Source organism: Lepidochelys kempii, chromosome 10 (genome assembly GCF_965140285.1).
Source record: "Lepidochelys kempii isolate rLepKem1 chromosome 10, rLepKem1.hap1, whole genome shotgun sequence".
Classification (NCBI taxonomy): Eukaryota; Metazoa; Chordata; order Testudines; family Cheloniidae; genus Lepidochelys; species Lepidochelys kempii.
In genome coordinates, this window is record NC_136389.1 from 81,144,658 (window position 1) to 81,165,675 (window position 21,018).

At 44.8% G+C, this 21,018-nt stretch overlaps 1 protein-coding gene across 2 annotated transcripts in view; it reads left to right on the forward strand.

Annotated features, from left to right (window-relative positions):
• Nucleotides 1-5,076: 5,076 nt before the first annotated feature.
• PIAS1 (protein inhibitor of activated STAT 1) overlaps nt 5,077-21,018 on the forward strand; it is a 96,632-nt gene continuing 80,690 nt past the window's right edge. Inside the window, exon 1 of one of the 2 annotated variants that reach the window (XM_073304443.2) lies at nt 5,077-5,139. In XM_073304443.2, the coding sequence (XP_073160544.1) occupies nt 5,116-5,139 (24 nt within the window). In that variant the 5' untranslated portion in view covers nt 5,077-5,115. The remainder of the gene's footprint in view (nt 5,140-21,018) is intronic. The other variant, XM_073304444.2, reaches the window with a different exon arrangement.

The window sequence follows — 21,018 nt, forward strand, 5'->3', positions numbered from 1 at the left end:
GCCTCCTGTTAAAGGAACCCAGCTTATTCATAAGTGCTATGGAAAATTCTGGATCCTCCTGAGTCCCTGAGCCATCCTTTTGTCTCTGGAAGGGATCATCAGACGAAATGATGCAATGGTCCCTTCTGGCCTGAACATGTATGAAAAGGCATCTCCCATTGTTCTCCTTGCTCTTTGTAGAGACGAAATAAACAGCAGTCATTGATCTTGTATATGCTAGGAAAATGCAGGGCTTTCCCCACTCCCCCTTTTCTTGCACAGGTACAAAAAAGTTACAAAATTTTTCCTAGTGCAAGTGCACATTGTATGTATCTCACTGCATGTACAACAATGCCTATAGGAGAGAACACTGTGGTGGCAGCCTGCTAGCTGATGCTGCAGTTGTGGTAATAGCCTGGCACGGGCAGCACTCAGAAGCAGTCTAGTCCACACAGACTCCAAGAGGCAAAAAGGAGGTTATGCTTTTCCCAAGAGCAGTATGTTACACTCTGACGGGGGAGGGAGCCATTCTCTAACACCAAGCTATAAACTGTACAATCAGTAGTATAGTATTGTACACTAATAGTCTAAAATGCTACAGCTTCCAATAATTTCAGAAGTATCAGGGATTATGGGTGCAGGATGTTTTGTTTTCATAAAGCCAAGCTTTTCAGGTCAAGTGGGGAGGGGGAATGGGTAATTTATACCCATATTTTCCATTTACAATGAAAATCCTTCTCTGGCAGTCCCTGCAGTGAAAGAGCACCTCCTGTTACCATGAGCTCCTCACTGTGACCTCCATGCATGAGAGGGGCCTCTACTTCCCAGGGACTCCTATGATATATACATGCCCTGGCAGGTAGATTACATCCATGTGTGATCATTTTCTCAATATCACATAGAAGGGGGCCATATGTGGTCTCTACTGAAAGCTAAGAACTAGCTCATTGTCATGGTTATTGCTATGTGTTTGTAAAGGAACCAATTTTAGGACGTTGTGTTCCAGCTCTGTTTTGGAGTGAAACATCACCTGAAGAGGGGGAGTCTGGAAGCCCAATCAACATGAGAACAATGGCAAGGGGCCAGTTTGTATTTACTGTCTGGGGAAGAGGCAGCCTTACCCTTAAGCATATTCAAAGACACAGGAGAGTTCTTGGAAGAGATGGTCCATAGGGCAATGAGCCATAGCCTGTTACTACCTAGAGAAAAAAGAAAAGGAGTACTTGTGGCACCTTAGAGACTAACCAATTTATTTGAGCATGAGCTTTCGTGAGCTACAGCTCACTTCATCGGATGCATACCGTGGAAACTGCAGAAGACATTATATACACACAGAGACCATGAAACAATACCTCCTCACACCTCACTGCCCTGATGGTAATAGCTTATCTAAAGTGATCATCAAGTTGCGCCATTTCCAGCACAAATCCAGGTTTTCTCACCCTCCACCCGCCCCCACACAAACTCACTCTCCTGCTGGTAATAGCCCATCCAAAGTGACCACTCTCTTCACAATGAGTATGATAATCAAGGTGGGCCATTTCCTGCACAAATCCAGGTTTTCTCACCCCCCCACCCCCATACACACACAAACTCACTCTCCTGCTGGTAATAGCTCATCCAAAGTGACCACTCTCCCTACTGTGTGCATGGTAATCAAGGTGGGCCATTTCCAGCACAAATCCAGGCTCTCTCACCCCCCCCCCCCCACTTTCCGGGGACACACACACACACACACACAAACTCACTCTCCTGCTGGCAATAGCTCATCCAAACTGACCACTCTCCAAGTTTAAATCCAAGTTTAACCAGAACGTCTGGGGGTGGGGACAGGCCAGTCCTTGCCTACAGACAGCCCCGCAACCTGAAGCAAATACTCACCAACAACGACATACCACACAACAGAACCACTAACCCAGGAACTTATCCTTGCAACAAAGCCCGTTGCCAACTGTGCCCACATATCTATTCAGGGGACACCATCACAGGGCCTAATAACATCAGCCACACTATCAGAGGCTTGTTCACCTGCACATCCACCAATGTGATATATGCCATCATGTGCCAGCAATGCCCCTCTGCCATTTACATTGGTCAAACTGGACAGTCTCTACGTCAAAGAATAAATGGACACAAATCAGATGTCAAGAATTATAACATTCATAAACCAGTCGGAGAACTCTTCAATCTCTCTGGTCACGCAATCACAGACATGAAGGTTGCTATCTTAAAACAAAAAAACTTCAAATCCAGACTCCAGCGAGAAACTGCTGAATTGGAATTCATTTGCAAATTGGATACTATTAATTTAGGCTTAAATAGAGACTGGGAGTGGCTAAGTCATTATGCAAGGTAGCCTATTTCCCCTTGTTTTTTCCTATCCCCCCCCCCCAGACGTTCTGGTTAAACTTGGATTTAAACTTGGAGAGTGGTCAGTTTGGATGCACTATTGCCAGCAGGAGAGTGAGTTTGTGTGTGTGTGTGTCCCCGGAAAGGGGTGGGGGTGAGAAAGCCTGGATTTGTGCTGGATATGGCCCACCTTGATTACCATGCACACTGTAGGGAGAGTAGTCACTTTGGATGAGCTATTACCAGCAGGAGAGTGAGTTTGTGTGTGTATGGGGGTGGGGGTGAGAAAACCTGGATTTGTGCTGGAAATGGCCCACCTTGATTACCATGCACATTGTAGGGAGAGTGGTAACTTTGGATGAGCTATTACCAGCAGGAGAGTGAGTTTGTGTGTGGTGGGGGTGGAGGGTGAGAAAACCTGGATTTGTGCTGGAAATGGCGCAACTTGATGATCACTTTAGATAAGCTATTACCATCAGGACAGTGGGGTGTGAGGAGGTATTGTTTCATGGTCTCTGTGTGTATATAATGTCTTCTGCAGTTTCCACGGTATGCATCCGATGAAGTGAGCTGTAGCTCACGAAAGCTCATGCTCAAATAAATTGGTTAGTCTCTAAGGTGCCACAAGTACTCCTTTTCTTTTTGCGAATACAGACTAACACGGCTGTTACTCTGAAACCTACCTAGAGAAAATAAATGACTGATTATCCATTATAGAGGAGTGGCATGGGACTGGCTCATGAAAATTGAATCCCAGTTTTTGGGACTGGACAAGTGCTGCAAGGAATGACCTTTGGGTGAGAGAGACACTCCTGTCTAATAAGGTAACTTAATAAGTAGATGCTATAGATTACATGTTTTGTTTTACTAGTAACTTTACGGTTCCAAATCATTTTACTTGGCTTAATTTTGAATCTTTATCTCAAGCTGTTAAAGAAACTTCTGTTTGATTTTAGCATAAGCCTATGAAAGCGCATTGTGCTGGGAAGGGTGTTGAACTGAGGTGAAACCAGTGAACTGGGGTGCACTGCTTTATTGGAAGCCGTGGATTGATGTGCATTGTGGGATGTAAATTGCTCGCCTGCATTGGAAAAGAGCGAGGCTTGCGGAGCCCGAGCGGAGTGCTCGTGTTGCCCAATAGCCGATAATTGTAATGTGGTTTCCCCTGGTGGGCACACACAGGGCTGGCTCCAGGCACCAGCTTTCCAAGCAGGAGCGTGAGGCGGCATTCCAAATGGGGCAGCAATCCATGTCCTGCGGTGGCAATTCGGCGGCAGCCCCACTACTCTCCCCGTGGCAGCGGGCTTTGGGTGGCAGCTCTGCCGCTCTTCTGGGCACTGTGGCAATTCGGCGACTGCTGGGGGTGGCAAAATTGGTGGAGTCACCCCCTGGGCGCACACAAGATTCCCTCTTATTGTAAGCAGGCCACAGTGATTTACCACAGACACCTTAGGTAACCCTAAAAATCATCACGACTCAATAGTAGCAGAACTTAAAATGGGGTTAGCTTTCACTTTCACATAGAAACTCTGCGTACCCTGTTTGGGTGTATGCAAGAGTCTCCTAGGGGTGTCAGGGCTTCTGATTCAGCAGTCACAGGCAAAGTTTGTCGTATTGGTGACACCTTCCATGAGCCAGATGGCAGCTCATGCCAAAGGCCCAGGACAATTCACTTGTGTATTAGTATAGAGCAGGGTTGGACAAACTTTTTGGCCGGAGGTCCACATCTGGGAATGGAAATTGTACGACAGGCCATGAATGCTCATAAAATGGGGGTTGGGGTGCAGGCTCTGGTTGAGGGTGGGGCCAGAAATGAGGAGATCAGGGTGCGGGAGGGTGCTCCGGTGTGGGTAGGGGGGGCGAGGGCTCCGGCTGGGGGTGCAGGCGCTGGGCTGGGACTGAGGGTTTTGGAGGGCAGGAGGGGGAATCAGGACTGGGGCAGCAGGTTAGGGTTCAGGCTCTGGGCAGCACTTACCTCAGGTGGCTTCCAGAAGCAGTGGCATGTCCCTTCTCCGGCTCATACATGGTGGCGCAGCCAGGCGGCTCTGCGCACCGCCCTGTCTGCAGGCACCACCTCTGCAGCTCCCACTGGCTGTGGCTCCCGGCCCATGGGAGCTGCAGGGGCGGCACTGGGGGTGGGGGCAGCGTGCGGAGCGGAGACCCCTGGCTGCCCCTAGGTGTAGGGACCAGAGCGGCAGGCTATGCTGCGACAATGACAACACCCTGGAATTTCAGATTTAAATGGCTGAAATCATTAATTTTTTTTTTTTAAATCCTCTGGCCATGCAATTGACCAAAATGGAGTGTGAATTTGGTAGGGCCCCAGTCCTACCATAGACTGACGGGAGAGGCAACCTGCGGCAGGCGGCCCCCCAGGGTAATGCGCTGGTGGGCCCCGGGACCTTGACTGCCCCGCAGGCACGGCCCCCCGCCGCTCCCAGTGGGGCTTCCCTCCTGAGGGCTGTTCAGGATTGAGCCCTGTCCTCCTCCCCCAATATCCCTCCCCATCAACTACCCCCCCCCGTGTCCTCTGCCCCCCAGGTCTGACATGCGTTGCCCCCCCCGGCTCGGGATGCGGGGCTGTTGCACTGCGGTGTAAGGGGCCGGGGCCAGGCCCCGACTCCAGGCCGGCCGCGGGGGTCCCCTACAGGGCAGACAGGCGGCGCCCCGCCGCGCCCGGGGGAGGCGGGGCGGGGACAAAATGGCGCCGTGCGATTCAAACGCAGCGCGCTGCGCGCGGGGCGGGGTCCCGGCGGGGTTCATTGCGCCTGCGCCCGGAGTTACAAGATGGCGGACAGTGCGGAACTAAAGGTACAGCGCAGCTTCAATTCCCTGCGCGATCCCCCCTCCCCGCGCCGCTCGGGTCGCCCGCGCCGCCGGGGTCGGTCCCCTCTGCAGCGCCGGGCTCGGCGGGGGGCGAGCGGCCCCCGGGCCCTGCCTGCTACTGGGGAGGCTGCTGCCACCGCACCCCCCCCCCACACACTCAGCAGCAGGGGCTTGAGGGGCCAAGTCTGCGGGGGGGACCGGTCCTTCGACCCCGCCTGGCTAGAGCTGCTCCCCGCTCCCCTCAGCAGCTAGGGGGGGGCTGCCCTTCCCCTCCCCCATCTGCACCCCGTCCCCCGCCTGTCCCCACAGCCCACTTCTCTCAGGGGGTGGGGGGTTGCCCCTCCTCAGCAGGGGCTGAGCCAGATTGGGGGGGGGTGTTTGTCCTTCGCCCCTGGCCAGCTCAGAGCTTCTCCCCTCCCCTCCTCTCCCCCCGCAGCTGCACTCGGCCTCCCCATGCCCCTCTCTCCTCATCGCCCGGGAGGGGTGGCGGGAACCTGCCCTGCTCCTCCCCTCAGCGCAGTAGCAGGGGCTGAGGGGGCCAGGACAGATGGGGGGGACGGGACGGACACGGGACCTGTCTTTGACCCCTCCCCCCCCAGCCCTCTCAGCAGCTGCCCTCCCCCGCAGCGGCCGGGGGTGGGGGGAGACCCGAGCCCCAGAGACCGTGCTCCCTGCTGTGCTGCACAGCCAGTTCTGCCCCCTAAGCCTTCCCGGGGTGGGGGTCTCGAAGGACTGGGATGAGCAGGAAGCTGAGGCTCCCCTCACCTAGGATTAGTATGTCCGTCCCCTCGGCCCCCAGGGTTCATGCTCTCAGCGTGGGGGGCCGGGGGTGGATTGTGTTGTCGTAGGTTCGATGATCCTGCTGGGACTCCCCCCCAGATACATAGAGTGTTTGAAGGAGGTAGCTTATCCCTGCACCCCAAATATCCAGCTCCCAATGGGGAGGAGAGGGAGACTATTTAGTGTTGTACGAAGGGCTATTGACATGGGGCTCTGCCTCAGGAAGTAAACACAAGTGGTGGTGGCGGCGTGTAGTACCGTTGGTTGTATTTTCTTGGAGGGTTTGCTCAGCTAGAATGCAAATAAAAAGGCTAAAGAGAAGAAATGAGTGATTTAGTGGTGATTACAGGAGGAGGATGCCTCTCTCTTTTTCAAGTTTCAGAGGGGTAGCTGTGTTAGTCTGTATCCACAAAAGCAATGAGGAGCACCTTAAAGATTAACAGATTTATTTGGGCATAAGCTTTTGTGGGTAAAAAAAACCCCATTTCTTCAGATGTATGAAGTGAAAATTACAGATACAGGCATAAATACTCTTTCCGTGTCTCACTGGGGAGGGAGGAGGATTGCTAGTGCCACAGATCCTCCTCTCCGTGCTCACCCTTCCCCCCCTCTCTGAGCACTCAGCAAAGTTTTTAAATGGACCCCTATGGAGAGATGCTTTAGTTAGTACAAGAGGGGGAGGGAATCTGCTGGATCGGGTTGCTATGTATGTTATGAGTCTGGAAGAGGAACTGTCCTTTAATTTCCCTGAATTGACAGCCTCCCTTGCTTTATAATTAAAGCCCCCAATTACTCTCAGAAAAGGGGGGATAGAAGGAAATCAAGGTGGTGGGTGTTACCCCTCTTTGAGAGGAAAGAACTTGGAGAAAGTGAATGAGGTGGTGTTTACTCCTCATAACCCAAGAACTAGGGGTCACCAAATGAAATTAATAGGCAGCAGGTTTAAAACGCAGAAAAGGAAGTATTTCTTCATACAACATACAGTCAACCTGTGGAACTCTTTGCCAGAGAATGTTGTGAAGGCTAATACTCTAACAGAGTTTTAAAAAAAACCATCCTAGATAAATTCAAGGAGGGATAGGTCAATCAATGGCTATTAGCCAGGATGGACGGGGATCCAAAACCATGCTCTGAAACATCCCTAGCCTTGGTTTGCCAGAAGCTGGGAATGGGCAACAGGGGATGAATCACTTGATGATTACCTGTTCTGTTCATTCCTTCTGGGGCACTTGGCATTGGCCGCTGTTGGAACGCTCAGCTAGATGGACCATTGGTCTGATCCAGTGTGGCCATTCTTATGAGAGAACCTTTCCTCTGTCCCCTCACTTAATGTGTCTGTCTCTGGGTTTGATAAGTTGAATAAAGGAGATTATTTAAATGAGTTTTAAAGTCTCATTAGAATGCATATTTGCAACTAATCCTTCAAGAGAGATTTCTGAAAAATCTGCTTCAAAACAAATCCTAAAATGAGATACTTGATGTCTGAATGAACAAACTTGGTATGGGTGGATCCTCTCAGACAGAGATCATCATAGATTTGAGGAGACAGTATAACTTTATTTGTACAACACATCCAACCTGATATTTGTAGTAGTAACAAAAGAGAGAAACCAAACACATTGCTCACAACTTGATATAATACAAAAAATGAACTAAGTTTATCTCAAAAGCTGCTGTTCACGCTGACTCTTTAAAATAAAAGTAAAGTGCAATTAACTTTGAGGATCAAAATGGAAATCTTATATGTTACGGTATGTGTTTCCCCCTTTTCTTTCCTCCAACCCCTATATATTTCTGATCAGCATGAATCATCATGAGGTCCACAGTAAGAGGTTTTAGAGTATATAATGTGTAATGTTTATTATGTGTCTGAGGGAATTCCCTTTCCTTAAAATGTCTGTCTGTCTTTTCCCTCTTAGTGTCCATCTAAGGTTTATGTCACTTGTTTTTGGGTGCATGAGCCAAATACATATACTATATGTATAAAGTTATTGTGAAAAAAGAAAAGGAGTACTTGTGGCACCTTAGAGTCTAACAAATTTATTTGAGCATAAGCTTTCATGAGCTACAGCTCACTTCATCGGATGCATTCAGTGGAAAATACAGTGGGGAGGGAAGTTATTGTGGGTATTGTGTGCATAGTCAGGTTGTGAAGAGGTGTTTTTTTAACATTCCGTGCCTGTTCAGGAAGGTCATTAGCTCCTTTGGGGTCTGTGTATGCGATGATGGTGATTCTCTGTGCCAGCTGAAGATGAATGAATCCTGTTAATATCCTCCACTGCTTCTTGTTTTCAGGGAGATCTTGCTGGTGATATTGCATGAGACCTTAGGAAGCCCTTCCTCCTCCCCCAGCCTTCTAAAAATTTTGCTGTCTATATAATGTTAAAGATAAAATGTTGAAGTTTGTTTTCCCTGCTTAACTACTTAATTCATCTTAGTATAGAAAATACAGGAGAGCATGTTGCTGACTGACTCTAACCTAACAGCAATGGGCTTAGTTGATATGTTTAGTAGTGAATGTTTTTGAGATTGGTTGGTTTCGATGGATTGTAAAATTTGCCAGCCAGCCAGCTACCAGGCAGAAACTGATACGCAAGATATTTTTTGGATGGGTGAGAGGTGGAATTAGTTTGGTGGAAGAAAGTGGGGGAGAGGACTGGGATTCCTACTAGAATAGTCACTTGTATCAGTACCTCAAAGGTCTGATAAATTTGACGCTCCCATCCTTTGCCATCTCAGAGCCTCCTGAGACTGTGTTTGTGGAGAGATGGGAGGCGTGTTTTAGCTGCTGAAAGAAAGGATAGGAGGACTTTCTTACTCTTTCTTCCCTAGCTTCCCCGTTGCTCTCAGCATAGGGCTGTATTTGTATCCATTATTCTTCTCCATCTCTTGTCTTCTGTGTCTATTTTTGCCTTTTTCTCTCTCCTGTTTGTTGGCCTTTTCCTATGCCAGCCTGTGCTGCTGCAGTTCATTGCTTTCCCAACCAGCAGCAGAAAGAAATTGAGATGATTCTTTTCAGTTTCACTGCTGCCTTCAGGGTTCTGAATGATAGCTCTGAAACTGACTAGTGGCTTGTTAATTTCACCCTGATGCTGCTTAGGAAGGCCAGACCTGAGGGGGCAACACTGCATAGATGTACATTTGGAAGATTATATTTGTAGCCATAAGGGTTAATGTTGTAATTTATAACCAACACAATCTTATAGTCTTTACAAATTGATGGACTAGGGGCTCCCTACTTTGCCATGGAAAGCTTTCCACTTGCCAAGGTCAAATACGTTTTTTTCAGACTCTATTCTTCCCTTTTCATCTTTTTCTTTGCATGTTGTGAAACAAGAAACATCAGGTGATATCAGATCTGTTTACTGAATTATGGGTGGCATTAGTTTGGTGGAGGGAAGTGGGGAGACACCTTGTGTTGTAAGCCTCCTGAGAAATCCTATTATTTAAAATGCTAGATGGAGCAAATCTTTACAGGAAGTGTGTTAACAGTAAGGTGTCATATGTTATGTTGGAAGTTGGGTGAAATAAATATATTAAGTAAGAATATACCCCAATAAATCAGTTTTCCTCATCCTAGGTTTGAAGTTAAAAGGGGATTTACTTGAATGAAAACTCTCAATCAGAATTTAAGACACAGTAAAATTTCTGTTTACAAAGTGAACAATTGAGTTCCTTTAGCATTTTATTTTTCTCAGGCAAAATTGTTGTCCTCTTCTCTTATCCACAGACCAATTAAAGGACTATCATCAACTTGAAATCTAGTAAACTTAAACAAAACAAAACTCCAACCAAGTAGTTGCAAGGTATATGCCTCTGAGCGTCTAGTGCCAGTTTTTGTCTTTAGATAACATTTTCCTGTCTTGTTTGTGTGAAGGATCTACAGAATTATACAGAGAAAACAGTGACCTCGATTATACATATAGTGTTGTGAAATATTTAAAGTAAAATTGGAAAAAAAAATTAGAACTGTTTTTCTCAGTCACTGTTACTTGTAATAGTAACAATTAGGTACAATTTTTAGACAAAAGTGTAAAGCCTACATTCATGTCCTGTTTCCTAAGATGAAAAGGACTGAAATATTCTACATGACTTGATCATTTTTGTGCTGTTAGAAAACATTCATATAACATCAAATGTCTTTTGCAGATCTTGGGCATAAGATTACTATATTTCTTGGTGTATTAAAAGTTCTGAATAAATTGAACCAATATTTTGTTTTCATCCCTTTTCTATGAAACGTGGCGGCTTTTGAAAGTCTATTTTAGTCTGTTTTACTTCCCTAACTCTAAGAAGAGATGTGTGTTAATTTTCTTAAACACCCCCCACCCCCCCATATCCCATACAACTGCATGCAGATTCTAATTTATCTCAAGGTATGCTATTTAAAGCTCTTTCTAATTGGAGTTTGTATACTTGGGTGATTAAACCTTTCCTTCAGTATTAACCAATTTCAAGAATGGAAGAATTAGATTATTCTGATCTTTGCCTGGTACTAGAGTCTTTTGGTAACCATTACACAGTTTTGGATAATCAATTGTTATACAGGGATCAAAGAATAAAAAAGAAAAGCTTGTGCTTTAGTATTGTCTGTCTTGATGTGGTCCTAAGAAGCTGGTTTGGAAAGTGCATGCTGGGAGGTTTCCTCCTTTGTTCTCTCTCATTTTGAGAAAGTGGCTTTGGGTATTGAACAGATCCCTGGTGTGTTTCTTGTTGGATACAATTTCTGTTTTTTAAAAAAGTGAACCAAGAGGTGGAATGAAATACATAATAGCATTAACACACAAAATTGGGTACAAACTGATTTAAAAAAATTCAAATAGGAAATACTCTTTTGCTACATGTAGGGAAGCTGTTATAATGGGGACACATTAGTAGCATAGTTTTCAGGTCGTAATAATAATGATATATGGGTTTCCTAGTAGGGGACGTGCTGTATGGCTGTTAAGTTAAATTGTATTGCCAGTGCTAAAAAACAAAAGCTACCTATTTCAATGTTGGATGAGCATTTTATGTACAGAATTTTTTTAATGACAGGCATCTTTACGTAATCCTTTTATATTTTGCCTTGCACACTTCTGTGCTTTTAAGTTTCTTTCTCACTTGTGAGTCAGTAGAGCACGTTATTTTCATACTTACTTTTGCCAGCATTGGTCATGGTTTCCAATGTATTTTGAACTGGGTGTCTTTCTTTAAGCTTTTGCTCACGCTGGAACTGCAAAGATCAAATGAATAAAATGGGCTGCTGTGCATCGTCCTTCTGCTGTAAAAGTCCACCCACCGCATTTCATTCTGTTGCATGCACACATAGGGTGCACACACTTGTGAAGGGCTCATGCTTCAGTAGAGGCCATTCTAAAGTATTTGCAGAGAGGTGTATTATTAGATTCCAAGGGCAGAAGGGACTGTTGTGATCATATAGCTTCACATCCTGTATAACAGAGACCAAAGAAGCTGCCCAAAATAGTTCCTAACGCATACCTTTCAAAAAAAATTCCCTGTGATGGAGAATCCGCCACAACCCTTGGTAAATTGTTCAAGGGGTTAGGAGTGGAATTTTTATTCATGGACCTCTGAGAGAAAGAGGAGGAAAGGTGTAGGAGCCAATAATTATTTATAGTAGTTTAATAAATGCTGATGAGTTATTTTTTCCATGAAACTTCTCGTTAATTTCCCTTTTGATTGTACAATCAAGATATCAGGTGCTATGGTAATACAAATCATATGATTATCAAAAGATTGGAAGTTTGTTTTTGTTTGCTTTGAAAAGTATAGGTAAAGGATATCTGTTAGCCTTACCCTATAGGTCGGGGTAATCAATTATTTTTTGTCAAGGTCCAAATTTCTTGGTCAAGATATTGTCAAGGTCCAGACTCTGGAGAAAATAATACAAAACCAATAACAAATAAAAAGATGTTGCAGTCTGTTCAAAAGCGTCTGGCAGTCTGGGTTTGGCCCATGGTCTGCCTATTGATGACCCCTGCTCTAGGTTGATTTCCCCCTTCCCTGGCATTTTTAGAGGCCAGAGAGAGGTTTCAGCTTATTTGGCCATTTGTGGGAAAAGGTTGTGGGCAGACACGTAAGGGAATCTCTTTAAAGGGTGTCCCATACAGCAGGTTGTATACACAACAAATAGATACTGTGCCTCTTCATTCTTAGCAAAAATGGGTATTTGTGAGTCTCTTAATTTGATTTGTGTGACATGAACTCTGACCTACCTTTATGTGAAGCATAAAGATAGGTGAAAACTTGTCACAACTGTGTTTAGCATAGTTGTTTTAGTCCCTGTAACCTGTTCCTATAGAACCTGACATTTTGATAACTATTTTCCTTAGCACCAAACCCCCAAACTTTTCAACAATTGAGGTTTAATTATTTTGAAATACTCTCATCCCTTCCATTCCCTCTGAGTTGTTGGTCTCTCCATTTCCTTAAGTATCTCTTGTAATCTCTGTTGATTGCAATAATGCTTATGAGGCCAGAGCAGAAACTACTTTTCATGCTGCGAACCAAGGACTTTAAAAGAGTTATTTTGTGGGGGAGGAGAAAGCACTCTGGACGTTGAGATCACCTAAGATCCCAGAGCGTTTGTGACTGAAGTAGGTTCAGCGCTCTTCTTTCCTTTCACCTCAAAATATTGGTGGTCAGCCCTTTTGGTTCTGTTTGTAGGCAGAATTTTTTTCTGCACTTAAGCTTGTATCAGAAATGCCTTTCTCTCTCTTCCGGCTGTTACTGCTGTGCTTCGGGTGCTGTGGCTCCAATGAAGACATTAAGGTGCCTTTCTGATTCAAGGCTCCTTTATATCTTGGTGTGTAGAAGGAAATCAAGACCTTAGGAGAACTACAAGGCTGATGCAGAGTGTAAATGTGGCTTTGTCTCATAAGGGTGCTACTGCGTACCTGCTACACCTTTTATACCTCAAATGCCTGAACTACTGCTGTTCGTTGTGAGTAGGAACCTTGATTCTGATTTTTGTAGATACATCTGAATTTTAACCAAAGAGAAACTTTGCTTTTGGGGAAGTGCGTTGTTTGGCTGGCTACTTTGACATGTGCTTGCACAGCTGAACTCTAAAGAATCCTCTTGATAAAACTCAGGATTTGCCTCTGTTGATTCTCTCATGGATTGTACTGTTTATTGCTCTGTCACTATTGCAACACTATATCATCTAAATAATACTGAGAACATTTTCAGAGGGAAAATGTTCACTTATGTACAAATTTCACATGGTAAAACTAATTCTTCTCAGTGTAAATGGTTCCTGAAAAGGAAAAATTTAAAAATCGTATCTTTAAAAAGTAGATTTTCTTTGTTAACTTCTTTGGTTGTTAAAAGTGAAAGAATTTTTTAAAAATACAACTCTCAACAATTGTCTACTTTTGGAATTTGTTGTCTTCATCAGGCAACAAAAATTAGTCTTTTTTGGCTCTCGTGCTTAAATATAATGACTGCCAAAAAACTTGATTAATGCAGAGTTAAGGTTGTCTAGTGCTTTCTCAGAACACACAGAATGCTAAACTTAAACCTTTGAAAACAAAAAATACAGTTTAAGGCAATATATTCCATGGCATGTCTCCACAGAACTTTCACTCTGTCCCCCTTGACCTGGCAATAAGAACTTGGACCAATCAAACCTGCCCTATTCCTAGCAAAATCAGCCATGTTCTATGTTGTGACTGACTCATTTCTAGGTCTGTGTTCCTCTTCATATGCTCTTGCTAATCCTCGTTGTGTTAGATGTAGCTCTGTTGATTCAAGAATTGTTGTGGCAGGGCAAGATACAGCAGCTTGCTAAGTGAGAAGAGCCGATAGAGGAAGCCGGGTTACCTGTTTTCTGGGCTGCTATGCAAGAGGTCTGATTAGATGATTGGCTCTAAAACCTAAGCCTCTTAGCATTAAAATCTAAGAATGCATGAAAGAGTCCTGTAAATGTCTGAAGAATTTCAAGGCTGCTAGAATGGGTCCACTGTCTCCTCCAGAAGCTGACGTTCCTCTAGGTATGGGACTGTAAAGAGTTTCATTCTGTTCTAATACTTGCATATTCTGTGCCCACCCCAGCTCGACATTTGCACTAACATTCAGGTACAGCTGTGCATCTTCTGTTCTGCATTGTTTACTCCTGGGGGAATTTTGCACCATTACACGTATGCAGAATTCATATCACCCACAGATTTCTTTGCTTCCCCGCAGAAAAATGGCTTTCTTACAGGGAATCAAAGGGAAGCTGCAAGAGCAGTCATGCATCATTCTCTAGTGGTGCAGGTACATCATTTCAGGCACCCGGAACAGCCGGCGGAGAGGTATATCACCTCAGGGCTTGGGACACCCCAGTCACTGGCTCCTGCCCTGCACCGGGATCAGCTGCTAGTGCTGGATCGGCTTGTAGCAGGAGAGGATGGGACTGTGCGCAGAATTTTAAGTTTTTGGTGCAGAATTTTTAATACTTTGGCATAGAATGCCCTCAGGAGTAATTATTTATCTGGGGGGAGGTTCTACCAGTCTGCTTGAATACATCAGAGGGTACCACAAGGTTCAGTTAGGGAGCCAAAGGTGTTGTCTCAGGGAACCCTTAGGCCACGGATGAACAGGTATTAACTTCTGGCAAGTCTTCGGGGGTTTGTTTGGAGTGAGTGAAGTGATTGAGTGGAGGTTGGGCTTAGCTAGCTTGTGTTCACTTGGCCCATCCTAAATGTGACTTTCATCCTAGGCCTTTACGTGCTCTGAAAGGACACAGTTCTGTTATCTCTGACAGATGATTTGGGGCAGAGTAAAGATTGCGTCGGGGTGTGGTGTGGGAGACGTTACCTTAATTCTCCTTCCTGGTTTTCAGAGGTTTAAGTTTAGCCACCTTCCATGTTCTTAACACATATGAGACAAGGCTAAACAACCTTAACTCTGCATTAATGAAGCTTTTTTTTGCAGTAAATTTCCCTTGTTTTCTGAGGCAGTGGTGGTAGTGAAGGGAGCATGACTGAGGTACACAAGGGGAATTTCTGGACACATCACTTATCTGTCAGGTATGCCTTCCTCCTGGTCCCACCATGCTTCTACTAAGGTTGCAGGGGCCACTAATAGGAAGGAACATGATACACGATGGGATGTGAGGAGTTTATCCGCCAGGTGGAGACAGCGAGGGAGAGGGGAAATGACTCATAGCTAGGCTTGGCAGAACTTGGTTTTTATATTTTTAAAAATAATTTTGATAGTATCTGTTTATTTTTAAGCATTTTTCTATTTATTTACATTTTCACAGTTGCAGAAACTTGGGGGGGCAGACAATTATTTGATGACAGTAGATGTTCAGATTCAAAAGGTTACTTTGTGTTTTAAGTTTTAAAGCTATCAACATAATGTTAAAATATACAAAGTAAATAACTAATAAGTTTGATTTAAGGATATCAAGTGATATCTTTCTTTCTTTTCCTAGCTGTGAATTTCAGTTATCAATGGAAATATCCGTTTGGGGTGGGTGTGTGTGGTGACCTACTCCTATTACTTACTCCCAGCTGTTCCCAGCTCCCAACACAGACCTGATCCCTCATGCCTAGCAGGAGAACTGATCCATGCATAGCAGGAGTTCAGTGAGCTTCTCCTGTCACAGAACTGATTTGTCCTTTCTGGGTCCTCTGTGTTGGCTTCTCTGGTGTCATTTTCAATGTGGTAGATAGTCATACTCAGGACACTGCCCCCACACCACCATGTCATGCATAAAGAGTTTTTGAAGAAACAATAGGTTGTAGAGGGCCAAACATGATAAGCAGGGATAGTAAGAGTTTTGTAATGTATTATAGAAATATTTCCAAACTGGTACCATTGAATAGCTGAACTCAGGGTCAGTCTACTGATATAAGAAGGTCAGCCATGCAAAAAAGTTGATAAATCTGAATTTTAGAAGCAGTTTGCTTTTTCTGGGTGGGGAGGGAGCCTGTATCTCAGGAACAATGAGGAGTCCGGTGGCACCTTAAAGACTAACAGATTTATTTGGGCATAGGATTTCGTGGGTAAAAAACCACTTCTTTAGATGCATGGAGTGAAAATTACAGATACAGACATAGATATACTGGCAAATGAAGAGGAGGGAGTTACTTTACAAGTGGAGAACCAGTGATGATAAGGCCAATTCAGTCAGGGTGGATGTGCTCCACTCCCAATAATTGATGAGAAGGCGTCAATACCAAGAGAGGGAAAATTGCTTTTGTAGTGAGCCAGCCTCTCCCAGTCCCTATTCAGGCCCAAATTAATGGTGTTACGTTTTTACCCACGAAAGCTTATGCCTAAATAAATCTTAGTCTTTAAGGTGCCACCAGACTCCTGGTTGTTTTTGTGGATACAGACTTACACAGCTACCCCTCTGATACTTGTATCTCTTGAATTTCTTGGCCACGTGACTCTGAATTTTATACTACAGAGTCTATCCTTGTTGTGGCATACCAGTTTTCAAAACAGTCATCTTACTTGTGTAGATTATAGAGCACTTCGAGCAAACCTTTCTGTTTAAGAGAAGTTTTCAGTCTTAATTTGGGGAGTTACACCTGCTGCTCCATAACATAGCCTGCACTTCGGGCAATATTTCCTGAAGAAGCTCTTTTACCGTCCCAGCAGAAATGAGACTGAGTTGTACTCTGCATACCAGACATTCTCAGAAATCAGCTGAGGGCAGATTTGTATTCAGTCTTTGGATAGGGCTCAGGTTCAAGGGCTAGTGTTTGCTTCCTGGGGTGTGGGGGGGAGGAGGTGGGGAAGGTGGTGTCTGTCTGTCTTTCTTTCTTTTTTTTTTTTTTAACCGTGAGTTCGCCAACACATTAAAATCCTAGTGTAGGTAGGGCAACTTGTAGTTTTACCTCACTGTAGCTAATCGAGGTGATACTTCAACTCAACCAATATTACCGCGGTAAAACTACAGCCTGTCCTGTCATGGCTAGGGCTTTAACTTGTTAGCTATCCCGTTGAAGAATGTGTGTATTGACCTAATATAGACCTGGCCCACATACGTGTGTTATGAATTGGGCTCCTTTTCATGGTTGATACAGTGCACTGCACCTGGTTCAGGATGCTCCAGCCTCATAATGCATTTGTGATGGGCCATGGGTGAGTTGTCAGCAGTGGGGAGCAAAGCTAGAACCTCTGGGTCTAAAACCATGCGACTCTGCTGCTGGAGTTAAAGACCCATGTTTGTTAGGCCTCCAGTAGGCCCGGCCACCATTAGAGTGGGGCAGAGCGCTGTAGTCCTGAGCCGTGTCTCTTTCTTCATCCCAACCCCTTAATCTGATCTCTCCCCCTGAGAGTCTAAGGTCTGGTCAGCATTGCAGGTCCCTTCCTGCTCTCTTTTCTTTCAGCCCCATCTTCTGAGGTGGTGAATGGGCCCTCTTCTCAAAAAGCATACCCCTCCTTAAAAAAAAAACAGTCTCTGATCCCCTTTAGTCACGTACGTACAGTGGGTAATTCCAATCCCAGCCAAGAGAGTCCCGTGTCAAGAAATCCATTGTCCCCTGAGATGGGCCAATGTAGAATCAGTTGCTGGCTCTTGAGGATACTCTCATTGGTGATCCTCATTGGGGTGTCCAACATTCTTCTGTGGTAGGGCAGTGTCTGGAATAGACTGACCTTGACTTTTGAACACTGAATGCAAAATGGCAGTTAGCACACAAAATGGGAGATCGTACAAAAGTGGAAATCACAAAACAAAATGGAGTTCCCAGTTTGATGGAGACCTATCCCATTCTGTCACACAAGGTACTGAGATCAAATTCAGTTGGGTAATCTCAGTTTTGTCCAGATCAGTACCATAGTCTGTGCCACAGAAATGTGCAAAAATGTTATATGGATGGGAAAAGTTTACTGACTGGTCCTCCCTATGCACTGTATTTCAGGAATCCTTTGGTGAAATGACCCCAAATTTGTACCAGCAGCTCTATCCCAGCCTCTAATGAGAAATAGCGGTTTTCAGGACTACTTGAGTATGCATGTAGATTCTTGAGCACTTTGAAAAATGGGCTGAACCTGAATCTCTGCTTGCCCTCTAACTGTGCTTTTGTAGCACTCCATGATTCTGTTATTTTTTTGGAAGTGCTGCAGAGGAAAGTTTAATTCTAGAACTTTGAATTGGAATAAAAACAAAACACTCTTTATCCTAGATTTTGTAAAACCTTGGAACCTAGGTTGGCCTGGCAGCATCTCTTCAATTAATCTGCTGGAGCATCTTGCTGATAGCTTTTTGTGAGCTATCAGAAGAGGCTACAATTTCAGTTTTTGTTGCAGGCATTTCGGATAGGGACCGCTATAGTTGACATTGCATAAGTGTTTTCATTCTAAGGGGTTATTTTCAATTGCTTGTAACATCATTCCTTTTTTTAAAGCATTTTCTGGATGAAATTTGAGAGACTTTTCTCAGTTTAGAGTCAATTGTTCAGCAGTTTTGGAGAAATGGGTGAAAGAAAAAAAATACTTTTTATTTTAAACAGCTCAAGCACATTGGTAATGGTAGAAACTTTGAAATTTGGCAGTTAGGCACATCTGATTTGGGGACTTCTGGTGCTCTAGTTAAAACTAGTGATTTATCAAAACTATAGGAGTATGTACTTTATGCATGCACACTGGTTTTTGTAATCTTTTAGTGGCATGCTAACTTTCTATTTTTGTACATGCGTGTGTATCTTAGGAAAGTTTAATAGGCAGTGCTGTGTCTTACAGGTTAGTGAAGGTGTTTGGGAATGAGGCAGGACTCAAAAGGAACTAATTGAATATAAAAAAGTTCATGGTATTTATTTAATACAAAATGCATTATAAAAATGGTCAAGTCACGAAGTGAAGGACTCGAGCAGGAAATGACAATGTGAAGATTTCTTGTGCTATCTTTATTTGTCCCCGTGTGCCTATGATGGTATGCTTTTTATCTTCTTCAGGACTGTCACTTTGTGATTGCACCTGAGTAGTGTAGTGTGGTGAATTGGTTTAAGTCCAGAGCATCATTGTCTTAATCACAGTGTAAGGTGAATGTGACAGGAGCTTACTGTAAGAGGATGAATGGACTTGTGGCAACAGAAACCCAGGAGGTCTGAGTTCTGTTCCTCTCTCTGCCACAGTCTTCCTGTGTGATCTTGCGCTAGTCACTTCATTTCTCTGTGCCTCAGTTCTGTATATGTGTAATAGGGATGTTGTGAGGATAAATTCATTAATGTGAGAGAGTCAAACAGCTAATACGTTGATGATCACTCTGGAAAGATTTATTAAATAAGAAATCCTTATTCAGTGCAGGATTTGGATGTGTACGATAAATGAAGTCGGGCCATACGCTTAACAATAAATATGAGAAGAAATACCAACCAGCTGTTTCATTCACTGAGCACCATCCATCTTGTGCTCTGAATGAGGCAGGGATCTGGGATGTTAAAAATAGCATGTGATGATAGAAAAAGGTTTACTTACAAGGGGCTGAGTTAAAGTTGCACAAGCCATCATAACTTTCTAATTTCCCGAGTGCCTTACTTTGCACCCTTCATGTTTTTGTAATGTACTTTCTCTTTTCTGTGGAAAGCTTGACCGAATAGCTTTGATGTTGAACTATGATCTTCTTAGACTGCTATTTTAGTAGCAGTTATTAGTGTGGCTAAAGCTGAGCTAAATGCAATATCTATTCCAGGGGTAGGAAAACTGTGGCCTACAGGCAGGATCCGTCCCACCAACCGTTTTAATCCAGCCATCGAGCTCACACTGGGGAGCGGGGTCTGGGGCTTTCCCCGCTTCGGTGCTCCAGCCGGGGAGCAGAGTCAGGAGCCACTCCATGCGGCTCCTGGGAGCAGGGTTGGGGGCCACACCACGGCCCACTGTGACGTTCCCCTCTGGTGTTATCTGGACTGGTGATCTGCTACGTCACTCCAATCCTCGACTCTGGGAGCTAGCCTTACCCTGATCTGCTGTGAGAACCCCCACTCCTGGGCTGTTCACGCACAGCCTCTGGCATGTAAGCTGCTCCTTGGATTGTGCAACTGAATGACACTAGCCAATATCTCCGGTTCCAGACACAACCCTGGGAACCTCCATCTTGCAGTGTCCAGTTATGCCCGCTGGACGCTGCAAGCTTATATGAGTTTGCCAATTTAACAAAGAAATTTAACAAAGCGAGTCTCTGCCACGCTTCAAACCAAATGCACTGCTTCAGGTAGAATAAACAAATACATTTATTAATGACAGAGATCGATTTTAAGTGATTATAAGTCAAAGCACAATAAGTCAGATTTGGTTAAATGAAATAAAAGCAAAACGCATTCTAAGCTGAGCTTAACGCTTTCAGTGCCCTTGCAAACTTAGGTGCTTCTCACCACAGGCTGGCTGGTTGCCCTTCAGCCAGGCTCTCCCCTTTGATCAGCACTTCAGTCGCTTGGTGGTAATGTCTGTAGATGGAGGTGGAAGAGAGAGGAAGAGCAAGGCAAACGTTTCTCCCTTTATCATGTTCTTTCTTCCCTCTTGGCTTCCCCCCCCTTCAGTGTCAGGTGAGCATTACCTCATCACAGTTCCAAACTGACCAAAGGAAGAAAGGGTCACTCACTTGGGAGTCCAACAGATCCATTGTTACTTAGGCCAGTGTCTTTTATTCCTGTGAGGCTGGGCTGGGTTTGTCCCATACATGCTCTCATGAGGTGTGAACTGCCCCTCTGTTCTTGGTGAGTTTTTGCCTGGGCTTGCTTTAAGCCATAAGGACACATTTTCAGCCTTATAACTATATACATGAAATTACAACCTAAACATTACTATAATGAAGATTACTATAACATTACCATAACAATGCTCAGTACATCATGAGCCTTCCAAAGACATCCGGCATGACAAACTTTGCATTAGATACCACAGAATCATATTATAAGGATGAACATGGGAGTGCAGGGTGTTTCCATGAGGTACAGAACAACCCCCCCACCCCCAGCTCCTATGTTTAGGGCAGCCAAGGGCCTCCACTCTGTATGCTGCCCCTGTTCCAAGCACTACCCGTGCAGCTCCCATTGGCTGGGAACCTTGCAGCCAGGGAGCTGCAGGGGTGGTGCCTGTGGACGGGGCAGTGTGCAGAGCCACCTGGGTGTGCCTCTGTGT